Raw genomic sequence first — 21,102 nt, forward strand, 5'->3', positions numbered from 1 at the left:
AAACAGAGAGGATCATAAGAAGATATACATGGTACCCCAGTGAAGGGGAATGGGACAGGATCCCTGAGCAGATTAGGAGCATGGGGGAGGGGAGAGGGAGCTAGGAAAAAGAGAGGGGTAGTAGAGGAGGGGAGAGGAAGGTCTGGGGGAACAGGTTGAGTCAGGGGAAGAATAGAGGAGAGCAGGATGAGAGACACCATAATAGAGGGAGTCATTATAGGTTTGAGAAGAGAGCTGGCACTAGTGAGATTTCCAGAGATCTACAAGGATGACACCAACTGGTAAACTAAGCAATACTGGAGAGGCTACCTTAAATGCCCTTCCCCAATAATGACATTGACTACTACTTTATATACCATCCTAGAGCCTTCATCCAGTGGTCGATGTCAGACACTGACAGCTAAACACTAAACTGAACTCCTGGAACCCATTGCAGAGAGGGAGGAATGATGAGCAAAGGGGGTCAAGACCAGGCTGGTGAAACCCATAGAAACAGCTGACCTGAACAAGGGGGAGCTCATGAACTCCAGAGTGATAGTTGAGAGACCAGCATGGGACGGATCCAGACCCCCTAAATTTGGGTCAGTGAGGAAGCCTTGGCAATCTATGGGGCCTTGGATAGAAGATCAGTATTTATCCCTGGCATAGGAATAGACTTTGGGAGCCCATTTCGCATCAAGGGATATTCTGTCAGCCTGGACACAAGGGGGAGGGCCTAGGTTCTGCCCAGGATGATATGACAGACTTTGGAGATTCCCCCATGGAGGTCCTCACCCTCCCTGGGGAGCAGAGTGGGGATTGGGTATGGGTTTGGGGAGTTGGGGGAGGGAAAGGGAGCTGAGATTGACACATGAAGCAAGCTTGTTCGTAATTTAAATTTTAAAAAATCTATTTCAAGACCTAGCTGGTGAAACCCACAGAGGCAGCTGACCTGAACAAGGGGGAGCCCTTGGACCCCAGACTGGTGACTGAGAGGCCAACATGGGACTGACCCAAACCCTCTGAACATGGGTGTCAGTGAGGAGGCCTCGGTAGTCCATGGGGCCTTTGATAGTAAGTGATTTCTTTCTCAATAAAATATTTTGTGTAGTTTAATATTTCTGCATTAGAGATCTCTATTTATGCACTAGTAAATTAAATCCACCCCAACAAGGACAACACAAAGCTACTCAGAGCTTGCTATTGCAAAGTAATCAGCCAGTCACTTGCTTTGACAGAGACAAAAGCAGGGAAAGGGTAGGAAAAGTCTCTAGGGCATCAAGAAGCCTCGGGTGTGTCCTGTTTGGATGCTGTTGGCCCAAGGAAGCTAGGGATAGACTAACTAGGAGGGATTGCTCTTTGTGATGGTTAGGGGAAATCAATACAGGTTTTTCTTTGGTTGGTGGTGAGATGGAAATAAGAAAAAATATTAGGGAAGTTGACACTTACCCACCCAGTCCTGAGCATTTGGAGCCATCATTCCTGAGGTTATGGTTTGTTATTCAAAACTACAGAACTAATGATTCGGAATTCTTACATAACTGCAGTTCCTTGTCCTGGTATATACTTAGTCTCTCAGTAACACATGAGCCTGTGCTACCCTGGCTTGCAAAGTGAAAGTCTACCTTTGACATCAACACATCTAGCCAATAAACGTAGAAAGCAAATTGATAATGAAAATATTCCTGCAGTAAACCTAAAGCTGCTATAAAAGTTATGAAAAACCAAACTCATAATTCAGATAAAATTGCTTTACATTGTAAAGCATCCTTCAAGTATGTCACTGTTGCAGTAGCTTGTAGCTGCCGCCTCTGGGTGATCTGTTCTCCCTCCTTCTACTATTAGAAGAACAGAACTAGAATCTAGAATCAGCTAGGTGAATAAAAGGTTTTTGGTCTTCTCCCACTGATGTAACATGACTTTAAAGAATGTTGGAAGCAGGGCAAAGACACATGTCAACAAAATAAGGGCACTGGGAGAAGAAGGGATTTAGAACTGGAGTCCCGAGGCTTAGAGGAGGAATTGAACTGGGGTTTTCAGGTGCTCCAGGTATCTAGTGCATAGAGCCAGGCAAGTTACAGACTTTATTTTTTGCTCTTCACGAAAGATTAGAATGGGGGCACTTATAGGGAAGAGGTTTTAATTTAGAATAGTAATTAGCAAGACTTAGTAGCATGCAATAATTGTAAAGTACAGCAGACAGAGGGTACTGCATGCTTCTAGGGAGGTCAATGAGCAGCGTTGCTAGGTGGATCTGGAGCCATAGGAGTCTTGTGCGCAGCGGAAGGCACCACGGGGCTTTACGGTAACTCGGTGGCACCGCGACCTCACCCTCGTGCACAGGCGTGGAACCGTTGCCCGCCCAGCGGTTGAAGGCCAAGCGGTTTGCTGCCTAGTGGCTTAGCCAGCTTGACATCCTGGCGACCGCCACACTCCGAGACAGTGTGCCATCCGTCCGCGGCTCCATGGAGGAGTCAGCCCGAGGTAAAAGAGTGAACAAGAACAGAAATGTAGGATTTACCAAAGGCGGGGAAGCTTAGGTGCAAAGGACATGGGAAGGTCCAGCCCTCAGGCTGTCCGGGACCCCTTGGCAGAGGGAACCGGAGCAGAGAGCACGTACCCCGGGGACACTTGTCACAGAGAGAAGCCTGGGAGGCACAGAGAGAAACCTGGGAGGAGAACCGGAGCTGTGATACGTGAGTCCTGAATACCAGTGACCCAACACCGGATGGAGACTGGTGTTTCGGGAAAACTGAGGCTGAGGATCAGCTCTGTGGCACAGGCGCGGACTCGAGAGAGAGAGAGACAGAGAGACAGAGAGAGAGAGAGAGAGAGAGAGAGAGAGGGAGGGAGGGAGGGAGGGAGGGAGGGAGGGAGGGAGGGAGGGAGGGAGGGAGGGAGGGAGGGAGGGAGAGAGGGAGAGAGAGAGAGAGGGAGAGAGAGAGAGAGAGACAGAGACAGAGACAGAGACAGAGACAGAGACAGAGACAGAGACAGAGACAGAGACAGAGACCTGAAACCCAGCATTCTGAGCCACAAATGCCCAGGCCGTCCATACTCCGGGATCAAAGTGGGGTAGTATGGGAGAAATGCTGGGGACCAGGGGTCACTTTGGACTTTTCGTGCATAATTTACACCGAGCTGCCCCTCCCCTCTTCGCAGTCTAGAAAAACTGAAGACTTCGTCACTCGGGTCGGTTCTCTTGAACCAGTTCGAAATGACACTTGCCTTTTCCTGATTCCTAGGCTCCATCGACGTGAGTCTCGTGGTGGTAGTCCATGGTGGCGGAGCCAGCAACATCTCAGCCGACCGGAAAGAGCGGGTACGCGAGGGTATCACCAGAGCAGCCACCGAGGGCTACAACATCCTCAAGGCCGGAGGGAGTGCAGTTGATGCTGTGGAAGGAGCCGTGATTGTCCTGGAAAATGATCCAGAGTTCAACGCAGGTAGACTGTGCTTTGCCTAGTGAATAATGTCAAATCGGGGCAAGCTCCTACCCAAATAGGCACAGTATCCCTCAGTCTGGCTGGCTTTGTGGTCAAACAGTATACTGGGACAATATGCAGTATTGAATTTTCTCATTCTGCATTAAGCAACTTGTTTTGAGAATTTTTACGTCTATTAATTCACCCTTTACTTAACCTGCTGCCCAAGGATTCAATGCCAAAAGCCAAGCATCTTTCTGGGGGGCCCTCCATAGCCTCAAATTCAAGTGCTGGGGTTACAGGTATAGACTTTTTATATCTGTGGGCCTTGGAGTAGACCTAACATACCATAAAATGTAGCTATTTGATTTTAAGAAGCATGTGAGTATCTCTGTGTGTGTTCTTTGCCTCCCCGCTTTTAGGCTCAGAAATCCCGAACAGATGCTGGAAGAGCCCTTTATTACAATATCTGATCTCTAGTAGATAATAAAGTCCCTAATCATCGTTCTAACTAGCAAATTGACTTTGGATAGGTCTCTAGGTAGAGTCTTTTTTTTCCTTTTTACAGACCAAGCCATAAGTGGAAGCTTGGGATTTACAGTCCCTCGTATCCTCAGGGAAAGACAAGGGGGCCCTCACACTCAAGCAGTCCAAAAAAAATCCCTGAATTTGGGGGTTGGGAGAACAAGTTAGTGAGTATGGTCATGTGCCAGTCCCAACTCCACAGCAAAAGAAGGCCCAGCACTGAGGACCCTTCCTGACTCTGACCTGAGTGTGTCTTGATCTTGCTGTCCGACTGTCTCCTTTATATAACATGCTGGTACTATGTCTGACAGGACTGGAAAATTAAGGAGGCTTGCAGTTCTCTGGTGGAAGTATGGATCACTGCTTAGAACTGACATAAGTAAGGAAGCAATCTTAGGGGACTGAGCCCCTTAACCTGTGACATCCGACTCTTCATTTGGTCAGTGTCCGCCAGAGCACTGATGTGAGGAAGGGACTCGCTTCTCTAAGTGAGAAGTAAATTCTGAGGATGTGGAAACGCCCTGCAGCTCCTTCCTGCCCCTTCGTTGTCTCTCGTCCTGTGTCACAAGCATCAGCCCTTTGATGTGCTTTGTCAGAGTAAAATAGTTTGCATTTCCTAAAAACTCATATAAATGCAGTCACAATGAGTTATTCTGTGTTTGACCGTGTTCCAGTATACTGATCACCATAGTTAGTGTGTCTGTACATCCCAGGTAGGAGTGGTCTAAGACATTCAGAAGATTAACTCATTTAAGTTTCCCTACAGTGCTGTGAAGTAACCGTAATTACTTTGATCATCTCTCAGAACACTGCAGACACAGAAAGATTCGCTTACTGTGGAAGCATTTATTTCTTTTGTTTTTAAATAGAAAACCTAAGATCTTAAGATTAAATACTTCTTGGGACTGCACCACCCACACACCATCTATCATGGGAAAAAAATTTGGGATATCTTAACCAATTAATCATCAGGTGCGTACTGTTTGCTCTGCTGCCTTGACTCTGTTAGATGCTCTGACAATGAGCAATTCTGTGAGTCAATCAGCCTGTCCACAGATCGAGACCTTCCAGGGTGCTTTGATTCATTCACCGTGCCGGCAGGGTGGAGCCACAGCCATGCCTGTGGGGTCAGTCTAAGCTATGTCTGCTTACAAGAAAGACCAGGCATGCTTGAGACGCACAAATACACATGCCGGAAAACACTCAAGCACATAAATTACAAAAAAAAAAAAAAAACCCAAACCTGCAACAAAACCAAAAATAAAGCAAAACCCTGCTGCATTCTAGGTGGCCAGAGTGTACATGAGTATAGAAAGGGAAACACAGTTTGTTTTTCCTACATATTTTCCGGTGATTTGTACAGAACATTGAAACTGGATACACACTTGGAAGCACATAAAATTTTATTCATAGCCGGGCGTTGGTGGCGCACGCCTTTAATCCCAGCACTCGGGAGGCAGGGGCAGGTGGATCTCTGTGAGTTCGAGGCCAGGCTGGACCGACAGCCTCCAAAACAGAGAAACCCTGTCTCGTAAAACCAAAAAAAAATTTATTCATAACCAAACACATCTAAAAATTTTAGAAAAAAAGTTTAAGTATAAGAGCTAGGAATGTATTTCTCTTGCCTTTGTTTTGAAACCTCCAGGTGGTTCTGAGGTGTCACCAAATTTACAAGCCAATCAATTTTAATGTTTTAACCTCATATATTTACATGCAACAAAATTCCCTTTCCTAAATACAGTTTGCCTGTGACAAATATATAGTATAATAACCATTGCCCAATAAAGACATAAAAAGTCCCATTGCTCCATGCCTTTGAGTCTATATTCTGTGCAGTCATATACCCTGCTGGCAATTATTTTCTATGCCTGTGGTTTTTGCCTTTGCCATTGTCACAGTGAGACCATGTGTTATGGTAAGTTGTTACATCTGGGCTCTGCTTACCATAATGTGTTAGTGATCTCCATAGCTGGAGGGATCCATGATTTCACCCTTTTATGTCTAACAATATTCCACTATCTGGAATGTCCATCACAGCCAAGGAAAGCCCAATACAGAACCATAAACTTACTTAAAACCTGTTTTGTTTTGTTTTTCACAATTTTTTAACTCAAATTATGTGACTCTTGAGTGTGAACTTTGGAGATGGCAATGTTGTATTGCAATGTCAAATACTGGACCCTCCTGGTAAATGTACAACCACTTGGGTAGCCATTCAGCAGCTGAACATGGTCCACCTGGACACACTTTAAATTAAATCACCATAAACACAAATGGAAGATTTTTATATGAACAAAAGTTTTACTTCTTCTTGGACATTCAAGAAAGATTGTGGTCTAATTTGACAAGAGAATATTTAACTTTATTAGAAACTTGCAACTTGCAAACTCTGTGATTATGAACGCCTTCTTCTGTTTCCAAGAGCACACTCTGATGGAATGTTTTGTTTTGTTTTGTTTTAACTTTAGCCAGCCTAATAGTCAAGATAAACATGTGTTCTAGTGCTCATTTGCATTTCTAAAAAATGGTAAATGATGTTAAATATTGTGTGTGTGTGTGTGTGTGTGTGTAGTTTGGGGGGTTTGTTTTGTTGCTTTTTTATTTGTTTTTATGTGTACAAGTATTTGCCTGAATGTATATTTTTGTACCTTGTGCATGCCTGGTACGTTCAAAGCTCAGAAGAAGGTGTTGGACCACCTGGGAATGGAGTTTATACACAGTTGTGAGCCACAATGTGAATGTTGGGAAATGAACCTGGATTCTTTGGGAGAGCAACCAGTGCTGTTAGCCACAGAGCCATCTCCCCAGCCTGAAGCAGGAGTTTTTGGTTTGTTTGTTTGTTGGTTTTTTGTTTTCTTTACCATTTTTTTCTGTCCCTTCTATCTTTTTATTTTTATTTAAATTAGAAAAAAGCTTGTTTCACATGTCAATCCCAGCTCCCTCTCCCTCCCCTCCTCCCCCACCTGCCTCCAATCTCCCAACCCAATGCCCACTCTGCTCCCCAGGGAGGAATCTCCAAAGTCTGTCATATTATCCGGGGCAGGGCCTAGACCCTCCCCCTTGTGTCCAAGCTGAGAGAGCATCCCTCCATGTGAAATGGGCTCCCAAGTCCATTCCTATGCCAGGGATAAAATACTAATCTATTACCCAAGGCCCCATAGATTGCCAAGGCTTCCTCACTGACCCAAACTTAGGGGGTCTGGATCAGTCCCATGCTGGCCTCACAGCCATCAGTCTGGGGTCCATGAGTTCCTCTTGTTCAAGTCAACTGTTTCTATGGGTTTCACCAGCCTGGTCTTGACCCCTTTGCTCATCACTCCTCCCTCTCTGCAACTGGGTTCCAGTTCAGTTCAGTGTTTAGCTGTGGGTGTCTGCCTCTGCTTCCATCAGCCACTGGATGAAGGCTCTAGGATGGCATATAAGGTAGTCGTAAACTCATTATTGGGGAAGGGATTTTAAAGTAGCCTCTCCAGTATTGCTTAATTTACCAGTTGGTGTCATCCTTGTAGATCTCTGGAAATCTCACTAGTGCCAGCTCTCTTCTCAAACCTATAATGACTCCCTCTATTATGGTGTCTCTCATCCTGCTCTCCTCTATTCTATTCTTCCCTCGACTCAACCTGCTCCCCCATATCCTCTTCTCCGCTCCTCTTCTCCTCCTGTCTTTTTCCCAGCTCCCTCTACCCTCCTCCCCCATGCTCCCAAACTGTTCACGAGATCCGGTCCCATTCCCTTTCTCTGGGGTACGTACCATGCACATCTCTCTTATGGTCCTTCCTATTTCCCAGACTCTGGCAGTGGGACTGTAGGCTGGCACTCCCCTGCTCCACATCTAAAATCCATATATGAAACAGGGTTTTTTTTTGTTCCCCCCCCCTCGAAACAGGGTTTTTAATACCACAAGTTCTTTAACACTCTGGATCCCAATCAACTGTTTTTCCACCTCAGTGATTCTCAACATGTGGCTCACAGACCCTACATATCAGGGTATTTACATTCAGATTCATGACAGTAGCAAAATTACAGTTCTTTTTGGGTTTTGTTGTTGTTGTTGTTGTTTTGGGGTTTTTGTTTGTTTGTTTGTTTCGTTGGTTGGTTGGTTTGGTTTGGTTTTTCGAGACAGGCTTTCTTTGTATTGTTTTGGAGGCTGTCCTAGAACTTGCTCTGTAGACCAGGCTGACCTTGAACTCACAGGAATCCGCCTGCCTCTGCCTCCCGAGTGCTGGGATTAAAGGCATGTGCTGCCACCGCCCCGGCCGTAACGAAATAATTTTATGGTTGGGGGTCACCACAGCAGGAGGAACTGTATTAAAAGGTCGCATGCAGCATTAGTAAAGCTGAGAACCACTGCTCTACCTGGAATTAATATAGACTCAATATATTAAGGACTCAGTTACACAAAACTGTCCCCTACTGAAAACACCAGTCACAAATATTGGGTTCCCAGGTTAGTTATACTTCTGCCCATTGTGGCTACAAACTGGGTTTTCTGTATTGCCCTGATCAGGTTCAGTCATTTTCTATGATGGCTGGAAAGTTCAGGCAAATTCTTTATTTGCTCACGTGTTATGAAGAATAGCAATAATCAGCCAAGCCAGGTGTGGTGGTAGACACCTTTAATCACAGCACTCCGGAGGCAGAGGTAGGTGGATCTCTGTGAGTTCGATGCCAGCCTGGTCTACAAAGTGAGTTCCAGGACAGTCAGGACTGTGTAAAGAGACCCTGTCTCAAAACAAAACAAAAACAGATCAGTTGTACGGAGGGGAAAGTGGTGCAAGCCCTGGTCTGTTCTGACACTTCTCACTTATCTACCAGGACTAAATTGAAATCCTGCCACTGAATCTGCAGATGTCCTGCTTGGTACTACATGCAAATAAGCATTGTGTGTCTGTGTGTGTGGTGGGGGTGTTAAATGACCAAGAGTGAAGAAGGCAACTTCATGCTCTAGAGACATGATCCTTCCCGAGCAAAAATCCTGGTGTGTTTTTACTGGGGCTGGGCTAGGTGTTGGAGGTGGGGTAATGCATACTGTCATTATAGCTTTTCAAAAAGAAGTGGGGGGGGGGTCTTCAGTAACCAGGCTGCCACTGACTTGGACGTGGTTGGATCTGCTCTGGCACCTATGGGTATGCATTTTTTAACATTAGAAGATCATAATGATGCCAAGGTCAACTGGAGTATCAACATGATGTCCAGATGGTCTTGAGTCTTGCCACATCAGTGTAGAGAAACATGTGATGACATATGTGATAGCAGCTGGGGGCATGTTTCCAGTGTAGCTGATGGAACAACAGACAAATAACGAGGGCTCAGACTGGTGCAGTCCTACAGATTCAGGTCCCATGTGCCTGCCAGAGCAGCCAGTAAAATATAGGGAACTTATTTACCAGCTTCTGACAAAGAAACAGATTGAAGATGTGTCTGCTAAAAGGGTTTTGTCATTTTTTAAGTGTTTTCCCCCTTATTACGATGTTTCATAAGCTACTTGTATATTCTAGACAGAAATCTTTTATTACATATATTAGTTTGGTCTGTAAATTTTTTTATAATCTCTCAGTTGGACCAAAAAAATTGTCTGCCTTTCAGTGAGTCCATTTAGAATATTTGCATTTTATACAAGTACTGATAGGCTAAGCGCCTTACAACAGCTACTATGTTTTGAGATCTATTTACCCTCATTTTTCTGTTTGTTATTTAAACATCGGTTTTAGAAATCTATTTTGCTTTATCAATAGTAGTGAGTATATATCCTGGCATAAAATTTTAGGGGTTTGATCTGCAGAAGTGGCAAAATGCAGAGACTGTACGTCTGTACTCAGCCGGGGCTAAGTTAAGGTTCACCTTCCAATTGCTTCCAGTTTTCTTTCCTGGGTACATTGGGAACAATTTCAGGATCTTGTTGTCATTTTTTGCAACAACCAATCAACCAACAAACAAACATAGAGGAGAAGGCAAGCCCACTGCACTTGCCCAACTTTTCACTTTCTCTGAAGCTGGTTCTTCTATCTTGGTTTTGTAGGATTCCTCTTCCAAAGTTGCCTCTCTGCTTCAAGGCCTCTTATAGCCATTCTTCTGGGTTAGGTCCACTGGCAACAGATTCTGTTTTCCTCCATCTATATTGTAGACTGTTTGTGCCCCTACAAAATTCTAATGTTGAACCCAGGATCTCCCACTATGCCAGGATCTGGAGATAGGGCCACTAAGGAAATTGTTCACATTAAGTGAGGACTTGGGACAGAGTTCTGATCTAACTGGATGAGCATTCTTACAAAAAGAACCAAAGGGACTAGAGAGATGGCTCAGTGGTTAAGGGCACTGGCTGTCTTCCAGAGGACCTGAGTTCCATTTCCAGCAACCAATGGTAGCTCACAGCTGTTTGTAACTCCAGTTGCAGGGGTACTGACAACCTCTTCTGTCCTCCAACAGCACCAGGCACACACGTGGTGCATAGACATACATAAAGACAAAACATCCACACATATAAGATAAATAATTTTTTAAAAAGACAAAAAAAACAAACTGGGGATGGCTCCTCGGGTAAAGTGTTCAATTGAGTGAACCTAATTTGAATCCCCAGAAACCACACAAATCCGCAGTAGACCACATTTGTAATTATAGCACTCCTACAGCACAATGGTAGGTGGAGACAGGAGAATCAGCAGGTGCTCATGGGCCAAACAGCCTGGTATGTACAGTGGTGAATACTTGACCTGTCTAAAACAAGATAGAGGTGGTTCCCTGGCCTCCACATCTATACCATGGTGCACCATGCCAGCACTCATAAGAACACACAAATGATCTTCATTAGCTTACTCTCCTTACTGTAGCACCAGGAGAGAGCATTGGAATGCAGTGAACTCAGAAAAAGGCACTTTGAGTTTGGGCTTCCCAGGCTGCAGATTGAGATGTAACTTTCTGTTGTGTAACAGTCTGGGGTATCTTGTTATAGTAGCCCAAACAGACTAGTGCAGTCTAGATTTTATAGGTGCATAGGAAGGGTATTTTGTTAGACACAAAATTCTGATTTGATAGTTCTTTTCTTTCAGTCCTTGGAAAATGCTGTACCTCTTTCTGGCCTCTATGGTTTCTGCTGAGAAATCCTTTGTCATTATAATTGGTTTTCCCCTATAGGTAAGGTGTCATTTCTTTCTTGCTACTTTCAAGACTGTTTTTCCAGGGCGCAGGATTGAACCCTCACAAAGCACTTTATCATCCCTGACCCCCTCAAGACATTTTTATATTCTTTGTGCTTAATAGTATGGGGTTTGCTCAGCCTTTTGAATTTGTAGATTTAGACCATTTGTCAAATGTGGACAATTTTCAGTCATCACTTCCTTGAATGCTTTTTAAACCTAGACTTTCCCTCTCTCCTTTAGGGACTCCAGTAAATTAGGTGTTAGATCTTTTATTAGGTACCATTGGTTCCTTAGGCCATCATCACCCAGTTTACCCCTGTCTACTTTATCCCACTTGTTCAGTTTGGGCAATATCTTTATTCTTTCTCTTAACTATTCTTTTCTACTAATTCATATCACTTACACAGATCAATGAAGTAGTCTGTGTCATTTGCTTGCAAAACAATACTACTGATTTTTCTATGTTGACTTAAATCTATTTGGTGTCTATAAAAAGAAACAAGGACTAAGTTGCATACTTCCTTTTGGCCATCTGCAGAGAGAAACACTTGAGCTGTCACCATAAAGTATGATGTTGCCTGTAAGACTTTAGAGATGACCTTTATTTGATTGAGTGAATGCAATCATATAAGACCAACTCTGCATGAGGTGGAGCCATGACCTAATTATCTTCCATTAGGCCCCACCTCTTAAAAGTTCCCCTACCTCAGTGCTACAGTCCTGGAGAACTTTGGGAGACAAACCATGTATATCCAAAACAATAGGTACCAAGTCAGATGTGTTTTCACAACGCTCCTCTAGCAGTAGAACAAAAGATGGTTGAAAGGGGTGAGTTGGAGGAAAATCTGAAGTCTTTTATAAATTTTTCACTCTTGCTTTTCATCTTCTTGATTTAGGTTGTGGGTCTGTCCTAAATGTGAAAGGTGACATTGAGATGGACGCTAGTATCATGGATGGGAAGGACCTGTCTGCAGGAGCGGTGTCTGCCGTGCGCTGTATCGAGAATCCCATTAAACTTGCACGCCTTGTTATGGAAAAGGTAGGTATGATGGAAGCCTCACTTCCTGAGAGCTGCTCCTGCTGGACTTCTGAGGTGAATGGGCTGGAATGTGAGCAATGCTGGAGCTTTGTGTTCTAAACATGCACAGGAGACATACATAGTTAGACTGCCACAGATTAGCCATTACTTTGATCCTGTTTAATGACTAATAACTGTGTGACACCTGCTGACTGTGTTGTCTCCTGGCACAGCTCAGCGACAGATCATTTCACTAGAGCTCACCAAAGCTCTGGGATTGACTATCAGCACAGAGAAAAAAGGGGGGATACAGTTCAGTTTTCACTTTAGGGCATTTAACACTAAAAAAAATAATTATTTGCACACCATAGAACAGGTAAACTGTAAATATATATGTGTATACATATATATATTTAAAACAAAAAAACTTGTTTCTCCCCTCCCACTCTGGTTTAGACACCTCACTGCTTTCTTACTGGCCATGGTGCAGAGAAGTTTGCAGCAGACATGGGGATTCCAGAGATACCTGTAGAAAAACTGATAACTGAGAGAAGCAAGAAGCACCTAGAGAAAGAGAAGCTTGAGAAGGGGGCCGAGAAAACTGACTGCCCTAAGTAAGTTCCAGATGCCATCCAGACTTCCCAAGTCATACAGGTGGGGAGTTTGGCAGGGTCCTCTCACCCGTGTTCCCTGAGTAACTGAAACTCTATGGAGGGAAGGCAGCTCTCCTTAGCCGTAATTTTGCTCTCATTTATTCCTCCTGTATGCACAAGAAACTGGATTAAGTTTTCTCTGGCACGGTTAAGCAGAAAGTTGCTAGCCAGGTTTGATGGCACACAAACACTATCCCAGCCATCAGGAGACAAGACGAGAGGACAAGTTTCAAGACAGCCTGAGCCATGGAGTGAGACCCTAGCTCCAAAAGTAATAATAATTCAGTAGAATCCAGAAGCTCTTAAGAGAATAGGATTCAGTCTCATAACAGTACAAAGTTGCTATAGTTTAGCAGACACCAACCTTCAGAGAACCTAGGCAGAATATATATATTCAGACTATGTGTGTGGGGGGGGTGGGGGGGGTGTGTGTGGGTGTGGGTGTGGGTGTGTGGGTGTGTGTGTGGTCCCCTTCATCAAAGAATCAGTTTTGATGGGTCTGAGGCAGAGAGGCCAAGCAGGTATAATGTGCGAATCTCTGAAATAATTCTGATGCCTTTCCAGGTTATGAGACTGAAGATGTTAACAAACTATTATTCTCCCACTTGCTCCAAGATAGGGTCATGCTATGAAGCCCAGGCTAAGCCTGGACCTTGCAATCCTCCTGCCTCAGCTTCCCAGGTACTAGGACTTGAGGCTCTTAACATCTGTGGGCTACAGTCAGAGGGGTGAGGCTGCTGGGCCAGTGCTTCATGTTCATTTCCAAACTGCCCTCCTATTAGTAGCTTTCTGACAGTTGTGTGTGAGCTGAGGGTGTGGTTCAGGAGTAGATTATGTGCTTAGTGTACATAAAGCCCTGGGCTCAATGCCCAGCACTAACAGAAAAAAAACATCTCGAACTATATATCTGCACCAGACAATGCTACTCTTAAATATAAATGAGTGGCCTCTTACCCTGGGCTCTTCACTTTAGAGAGATCAAACAGTTTATTACAGGATGCATGTGGAATCTTTGTCACTCAGCATCGACCCAGAATGACTGACAGCCCCTGGCTTCCATTCCTGTTACTAACACTGTGCAGCCTCAAAGAAGGAAAAGCTTTTCTGCTGGTCTGGTATCCCCTCTTAGAAGCAAAGGCTTCCTTTGCCCAAAGTCTCTGGGCTGTGCCACTTTTGACATCAGAAACAAACACTTTTGGGGAGTCTGGGAAGATACAAACAGCAGGACTTAGGTAATGGGGCGGGGGGACAACTTGTATAGTACTTATACCATGAAGTATGTTCCCTCACAGTGCAACAGTCCACTTCTTTGCTTCAGTTTAAGCTTCTGGAGGTATACGTGAATTAGTGCCATCTCTCCAAGAGTTAAATTTGTGTGTGTCTCCATCTCAATAAGAAGTACGTGTGTCATTTAAATTTTTCTGGTAGCCACATAAAAAAGTGAAAGAAACATATAATTGTGTGTGTGTGTGTGTGTGTGTGTGTGTGTGTGTGTGTGTAACAGGGTCTACTAGCTGGCCTAGAACTCACTATGTACACCACGTTGACCTCAGACCTCACAGAGACCCACCTGCCTTCTGCCTCCTGATTTCTGAGATGGAAGCACACTCTAAAGTAGAAATTTATTTATTTATTTATTTTGGTTTTTCGAGACAGGGTTTCTCTGTGGCTTTGGAGGCTGTCCTGGAACTCGCTTGGTAGTCCAGGCTGGTCTCGAACTTACAGAGATCCGCCTGCCTCTGCCTCCCGAGTGCTGGGACTAAAGGCATGCGCCACCAACGCCCAGCTAAAGTAGAAATTTAAAGGACCAGGTGGACATCTGCCCACTGTAACATGTAGAATAAGAAACAAATATTTTCTTGAGGCCAGGATGTTAGCATATAATGTGGGCATTTAAGCAATTTTGAGTCACGGTGTCACTTGGGGACTGTTCTTCATCCTCATTCTCTTCCTTTTTATGCTTATTTTTGGCAGAAACTTGGGAACGGTGGGTGCTGTTGCCTTGGACTGCAGAGGAAACTTGGCTTATGCGACCTCTACTGGGGGAATTGTCAATAAAATGGTTGGCCGGGTTGGAGACTCACCTTGCATAGGTAGGACTGAGAGACAGTTCATGCCCTTCCATGCCATCAGATTCTCACCTTTTCCTGTGTCTTTTCCTTCCCCTCTTGGTGGCAGCTTTTAGGAGTGGCAGTTGGGTTGGTAGAAGTTATTGGGGACCACTGCTCTGAGGTGTTGACAACTAATAGGCACATTAGTCTCCCCTGGATTACATTTTGGGGACATCTTGGGAGAGAAAGTGGAGGCGAGGATGTGAAAGTTGTCACAGATTGCTGCGGCCATGCTTGTCTTCCCTGGAGGCCCAGTTTCAGGGTCCTCAGGTCCTCACAGAAGGCTGAACACATAGTACCTCTTCCCAGGCATGACTCACATTAACAGTACAGATAAACAGCTGGAAAAATTGGACTGGAGAGATGGCCCAGGAGAAATAGTTGCTGCACATGTGTGAGGGCCTGGGATCAGATCCCAGCACCCATGTAAAAGGCTGGTGCAGCAGTGTGCACATGGGAGAGGCAGAAATGTGTGGCTCCCCAGAGCTTGCTAACCAGCTAGTGAGCTAAAGTATGGAGCTCCAGGGTCAGTGAGAGGTGAGCTATCTCTCAAAAATAAGGTGGAGAGAGAGAGAAAGAGCTGGAAATCTCCCTCTCCCTCCACATGCATAGCTTCACATGCTCACAGTCGTACACACACAGACACATCATGTTTACAGGCACCACATGTGAATAGCACACTCCTATAGACTGAAATGTCCATCATATCATCACCACACACAAAACAAGAAGCAGCGTGCTATAGGAATACACCTTTTGCTCTGTGCACTTGGCATTTTCTTATGGAAATTCCCACACACCCCTGCAGCTGAGTGACATTTCAAGAAACAGCTAAATTGTTCATCTGTCCAAAGGAGCAACTTATACTTTAAGTAGAAAACTTGACTTTTTGTGTATGTTGTGATACTCTTTGTACCTACACAGTGATGACCTCAGAGGAAATGCATGGAGCCTCTTTGAAAGCCAGAGGCCTGCCTGCAGAGCTGCTTCAGCACTCAGAAGCATACATAAAACACTTGCCTCTTTGCTCCTTAGCAAAAACCCTGCCAAAATATGGCTTCTTGGTACTACAGCCTGTATCCAGCTGGAACCAGACCAGGCTCCAGGCTCCAGGCTCCAGGCTCCAGGCTCCAGGCTCCAGGCTCCAGGCTCCAGGCTCCAGGCTCCAGGCTCCAGGCTCCAGGCTCCAGGCTCCAGGCTCCAGGCTCCAGGCTCCAGGCTCCAGGCTCCAGGGCCAGGCAGGGCCAGAACTTAAATTCAGGCTTTGTGGGTCTTTATGGCAAAGTATTGGGGAAAATCTGTGATCTGAAGTCCCAGAAGCCACTATCTTAGTTGTGGGCACCAAATGTACTCATCTTCACCCTTCTGACAAGCATTCCCCAGAAGGGTCCAGCTGTTCCTCAAGGACATTCTGTAGGTGACAAAGAATTTACCTCAGCAGCTCAGTTATCATACTGAAAAAGCAAGTGCCCATGCCAGAATCCATGGATCCACCTTGGCCTTTTGTGACTCTAAAGGAGCTGAAATGAAAATGAAGACTTGGCTGTTGCTGAATAGTAGGGCCTTTCTGATGCCGTGGAGTCAGTCCAGTTTATCATCGAAAGCTTGCAAGGAAGGCAACAGCCTCCTCCTTCATAAAACGCTGTCCATACTCCTTACCTCATCTCTGCTCCCCAAGAACCAAAACCATGGAGTTGCCTGGGAAACTAACACTCAGCAGATATCTGCCCTCCTGAGTCCTTTCTCCATATCCAGCATCATTAAATAAGGCAAATGCCAACATGCTGCTGCTGTATCAGCCAGAACAGGGTAAAGGGAAAGCCTGACAGGCTGTGGGACTCTCAGACTGGTAGCTCTGTGCGGCAGGATAAGGAAGGATGGGGAGATGACTGTAGAGCTGTTTAAAATAAGACTAGCGGGAAAAAATTTATCCAAGTCCCTTTGGTTCCAGAACCCATTATATGGATATCCCAGAATAGTTCTATCAGGTCTCATTAAGCTACTTTCAACAGATAGAACTGATTTCTAAATCATCGTGTCGTGTGTGATGGTTATTTGTATGTCTGATGGGTGTTCTAGTCATCCAGGTGACACTGCTAAGGTGTCCTTCATCCTTAGGGAGTGGGGTGTGCAAGGGGAATGGCATCACTGAGAGAAATGAGATGGCTGTCCTTTGGGACAAGAGAGGTGCTGACCTGGTGTCACTGCTCTGTGAAAGACCATACCTGCCTCCTGGAGGTTCCATCACCCTGGACCCTGTGTGTTTGCAGGTGCCCTCTTTACGCTTTTGCATCATGGACCATGAATATGGATCTGACCTCCTTCTCCACCTCTAGGATGTAACGTTATGTAGCATCAACCTTGTGTTTGAGCTTTTGGGCTGTAGTTTTGAACTGACAGTTAGAACCAGTCCCCTTTTTTGAGCAGGAGCTGGAGGTTATGCAGACAATAACCTTGGAGCCGTTTCAACCACAGGACATGGGGAAAGTATCCTGAAGGCGAATCTGGCCAGACTGGCCCTCTTTCATGTAGAACAAGGTATGTATGCTGTGAGCAAGTGCATATCTGGTAAAGACAAGTTCATAGATGCTCTTTGATCACTAGCAGGATAATGTATGGACCAGAAGAACCTTTAGAATATTGTTCTAGAAAATAGTTCTCTGGCCTGGGGAAATCCCTCAGTGTGTAAGAACACTTAATGCACAAGCATGAAGACCTGAGTTCAAATCCCAAGGACATGTAAAAAGTCAGGTATGGCTGTGTAGGTGTCTATAGGCACCTCAGCTCTGTGGCAGTAGAGACAGGAGTGCCACTGGGATTTGCTGGATGACAGTGTAGGAAAAAAAATAGTAAACCCCAGGTTCAGTGAAAAACCTGTGTCAAGGAACTAAGGCAGAACATGATAGAGGAGGACACCCGCTGCCCTCTGGTTTCAGTGCATATGTGTAGGCACACACATGGGCACATACATAGTACATGCCTGCTATTCGCGATCACATCACAAAAAACAAGGCAACATGGGTTGAGCTTGACCATGGTGTAAGAGGGAAGATGTCTCTGTCCCCTTTAAGCATGCATGTTGTAGTAGTTTGCTGGTCCTGACAAGGAGCCCCTTAGTTATGTTTGTTTTGGTTCACACTTTGGGAAGTATGGGCCACAGTGGTGGGCTGCTTTGTGGCAGTGGGAATGTGCAGCAGTTGCCTGCTCATATCTCAGTGAACCAGGAAACAGACAGGATAGGAGGTAGGGCCAGTCACCCCTTCTCCCAGAACCCACTTTTTGCACTTAAATTTGGAGATGACACCAAATTTAAGCCCAGCCATGGATTTCACAATGTCCCAAAGCAGCAACACAGCTGGTGTCCAGGTGTCCAAACTTGGGAGCCTGTGAAGATTATTACATGTGATGTTTCTCGCCCTCTCCTTGTTTTCAGGAAAGACTGTAGATGAGGCTGCTGAATTGGCATTGAATTACATGAAGTCAAAGCTCAAAGGTCTAGGTGGCCTCATCTTGGTCAGCAAAGAAGGAGACTGGGTAGCAAAGTGGACCTCTGCCTCCATGCCCTGGGCAGCGGTGAAGAATGGCAAGCTACAGGCTGGCATTGACCTCTGTGAAACCAGGACCAGGGACCTGCACTAAACCCCAGAAGACTGTGATCTGCCTGCTAGCCTGGAGGTGAAGTTGAACTGCCTGGTATGGAGACCCAGCTTAATCAATTAGACATAGACATGGAAAACTTATGCAGTCTGTCCCTCCTTTTGTTGCCTTGATCAATAAGTCAATGAATGTTTGGTTAAGGGTTGAGTTCTGGAGTGATGGGAGATGCCTGTGCTAAAACCAGTGGAGATGGAAGCCTTAGGTAACCCTCCTTTCCCAGTCTCCACTGTGCATGCTAGAAGGGAAATGCCAGATTTTTGTCACAGAATTGCCTCTGGGCTGGGAATGCCTTTTGGATTGGGAGAACAGCAATTTGCCGAGGATAGGCTGGGAGAGTGTGGGGGAAGGTCTGGAGAAAGGTGTCTGAGAGAAAGACCCAGGTCCAGGTGACGCTCAAAATGTTAGAGTTCATTCTGAGTCACAAGCACCTGACAAGGTATGCAGGGAGGAGCTCTTCATCTGTGAGGGGAAATGGATCTTTCCAGAAAGCTCAAACTTCTCCAACACACATCTGGGTACTTGAAGAGTCTCCATAGCTGTAGACTAACGTGGTCTTTGGGGTTTCTTAATGTCTGGGGCTTTTTCTTGGCTCACAGGTGACCCCACCTGACCCCAGCCCCAGTTGTCCTGACACGGGTTCGCTTGGGCCCGTGACCTTTCCAGCCTCTCCAGCAGTGGGTTGGCAGATGGCTGGAGAGATGACACCAAAAGAGTGGACTTCCAGTGCTTTGGGACAGTTCCACACTGAATCAAACGTTTAGGATGGCAAGCATGACGCAAAGTGCGCTCTCCTCAGTGAGAGCACCCTGTGCACCTGCCATCACCCTGAAAATGGCATGTCTGCTCAACTTTTTAGTCTATGGGAGAATTCCCTCCTCTCTAGGAAGAAACTGGTTAACTTTAAATTCCACATGCCACTAATAAAATGTATTTTTGAAAGAATAAGTGTGGTTAGGTGTCACTGTTGACCAAGACCAGAACTGATACCAGCTCCCCTCTTGGTCCCTCAATGCAGGCAGGTATAATAGATGAGGGGACCTTTTAAGGGTGGTATGTAAGTGTGGTATAATCCTACCTCATGGGGTTTAGTGGGGAGTTTTTTAGAAGCATTGACCTTTCTTGAATGTTAAAGCAGAAACAAAACCACCATTTCCAAGTTTCAGCCGGACTCATGGCTCTGTCTGCCTAACACTTTGCCCAGCTTCACAGTGGCTCCTGACCCCAGGCTCTCTTGTGAGGCCATGCTGCTCTGCATTAAAGAGAATGATGGCATGGAATCAGAGCTGAACTTGAGGCTGCCCTCCTCACTACCCTGGGAACGTTAGGGTTCAAGAATTTTTCACCTATGAAAATCCTCTAGGACTCTAAAGATTAAGTGAAAAAAACTTAGTGCATCATAAGGATCCTCTGGACAAACTCAGAAACTGTAGTCAGTCCCCATGTGAGGAGGACAAACTCAGAAACTATAGTCAGTCCCCATGTGAGGAGGACAAACTCAGAAACTGTAGTCAGTCCTCATGTGAGGACTGTTATGCATGTATAAGCCTTGAAGACCTCGTTATGCAGTACCTGCTGCTGTAGCAGGAAGCATTTTGTTAAGAGCTGTGTTTGTTTGCTAGTGCTGCAACAACAAAATGCCTTAGGCTGGGTGGTTTAATTATCAGAAGTGTATTTTCTCAGTTCTGGACACTGGAAGTCCAAAGTTTGTTTGATTGGTTGGTTAGGTTTGGTTTCTTGGTTTTGGGGTTTTGCTTGTTTCTGGTTAGTTGGTTGGATAGGTGGGTGGTTTAGAGGGTATTGTTAGGGTTTTTTATTGTAGTTCTGTTCTTTGAGACAGAAACTCTCTGTATAGGCCAAGCTGGGTCTTTGAATTCTCAATCCTTCAGACTCAGTCTCCAAAGTACGGAGATTATGGGCCTATAGACATGTACCACCCTTCCTGGCCACCTAACATGAGATTTTTCTCTGAGTATACAGAGCCCAGTCATGTGAATTCAGATTTTCCCCCAGCCCCACAACACCCTCAGTTTAAGTTCATCACTCTTTTGATGGCCCTGTCCTCAGGTACAATCACATTCTGAGTTGCTGAGGAAGGAAGGGGCTTAGAGGTCCATCCTGTGAACTGAAGGAGCAACAGTAGACAAAGCAAAAGCCGTGGCAGGGGTGAAAAGGGAAGAGGCCCTCTGGAGACAATAAAAGTCACTAGATACCTGGGAAAAAGGGATGGGGACTGATGAGGTAGGTCCTTCTGTGTGTGTGTTTGTCTTATACATATAAATAAAGCACTGTTGGCCAATAGTGAAGCAAGACAGGTGGGACTAGGAGTCAAGGAGGATTCTGGGAAATGTAGTCAAGAGGAGGGAGTCGCCATGTGATCCCCAGGAAGAGAGGATCCATCAGGATGTCATCCTCAGAAAGATAAGTCCTTATAGAAATATTTATTAGTAATTATGGGTTAATACTTAAGACAGAACTAGCCAATGAGAAGCCCTGGACATTGGCCAACAATGTTGTAACTAATAGAGTCTCCATGTGTTATTTTGGGTGCTAAAGTGGCAAAGGGACACCGAGAAGAATCCTGCAACAGGGGACAGAAAC

General features: G+C 45.3%; 1 protein-coding gene across 1 annotated transcript; it reads left to right on the forward strand.

Annotated features, from left to right (window-relative positions):
* Positions 1–2,318: 2,318 nt before the first annotated feature.
* On the forward strand, positions 2,319–19,446 carry Asrgl1 (asparaginase and isoaspartyl peptidase 1). Its single transcript, XM_040747915.1, has 7 exons — positions 2,319–2,463; positions 3,225–3,425; positions 11,962–12,104; positions 12,540–12,697; positions 14,711–14,829; positions 17,275–17,385; positions 18,281–19,446. Exons 1-7 carry the CDS (start codon positions 2,445–2,447, stop codon positions 18,484–18,486), a joined length of 957 nt encoding a protein of 318 aa, XP_040603849.1. The 5' UTR covers positions 2,319–2,444; the 3' UTR covers positions 18,487–19,446.
* Positions 19,447–21,102: the final 1,656 nt, after the last annotated feature.

Source organism: Mesocricetus auratus, unplaced genomic scaffold (genome assembly GCF_017639785.1).
Source record: "Mesocricetus auratus isolate SY011 unplaced genomic scaffold, BCM_Maur_2.0 Super-Scaffold_4256, whole genome shotgun sequence".
Classification (NCBI taxonomy): domain Eukaryota; kingdom Metazoa; phylum Chordata; class Mammalia; order Rodentia; family Cricetidae; genus Mesocricetus; species Mesocricetus auratus.

Excerpts from the sequence above, each read along its gene's own strand:
- Asrgl1 (XM_040747915.1), top strand. Across the intron at positions 12,105-12,539 it reads CACGCCTTGTTATGGAAAAG|ACACCTCACTGCTTTCTTAC; the intron begins GTAGGTATGATG and ends ACTCTGGTTTAG. Across the intron at positions 14,830-17,274 it reads TGGAGACTCACCTTGCATAG|GAGCTGGAGGTTATGCAGAC; the intron begins GTAGGACTGAGA and ends TTTTTTGAGCAG.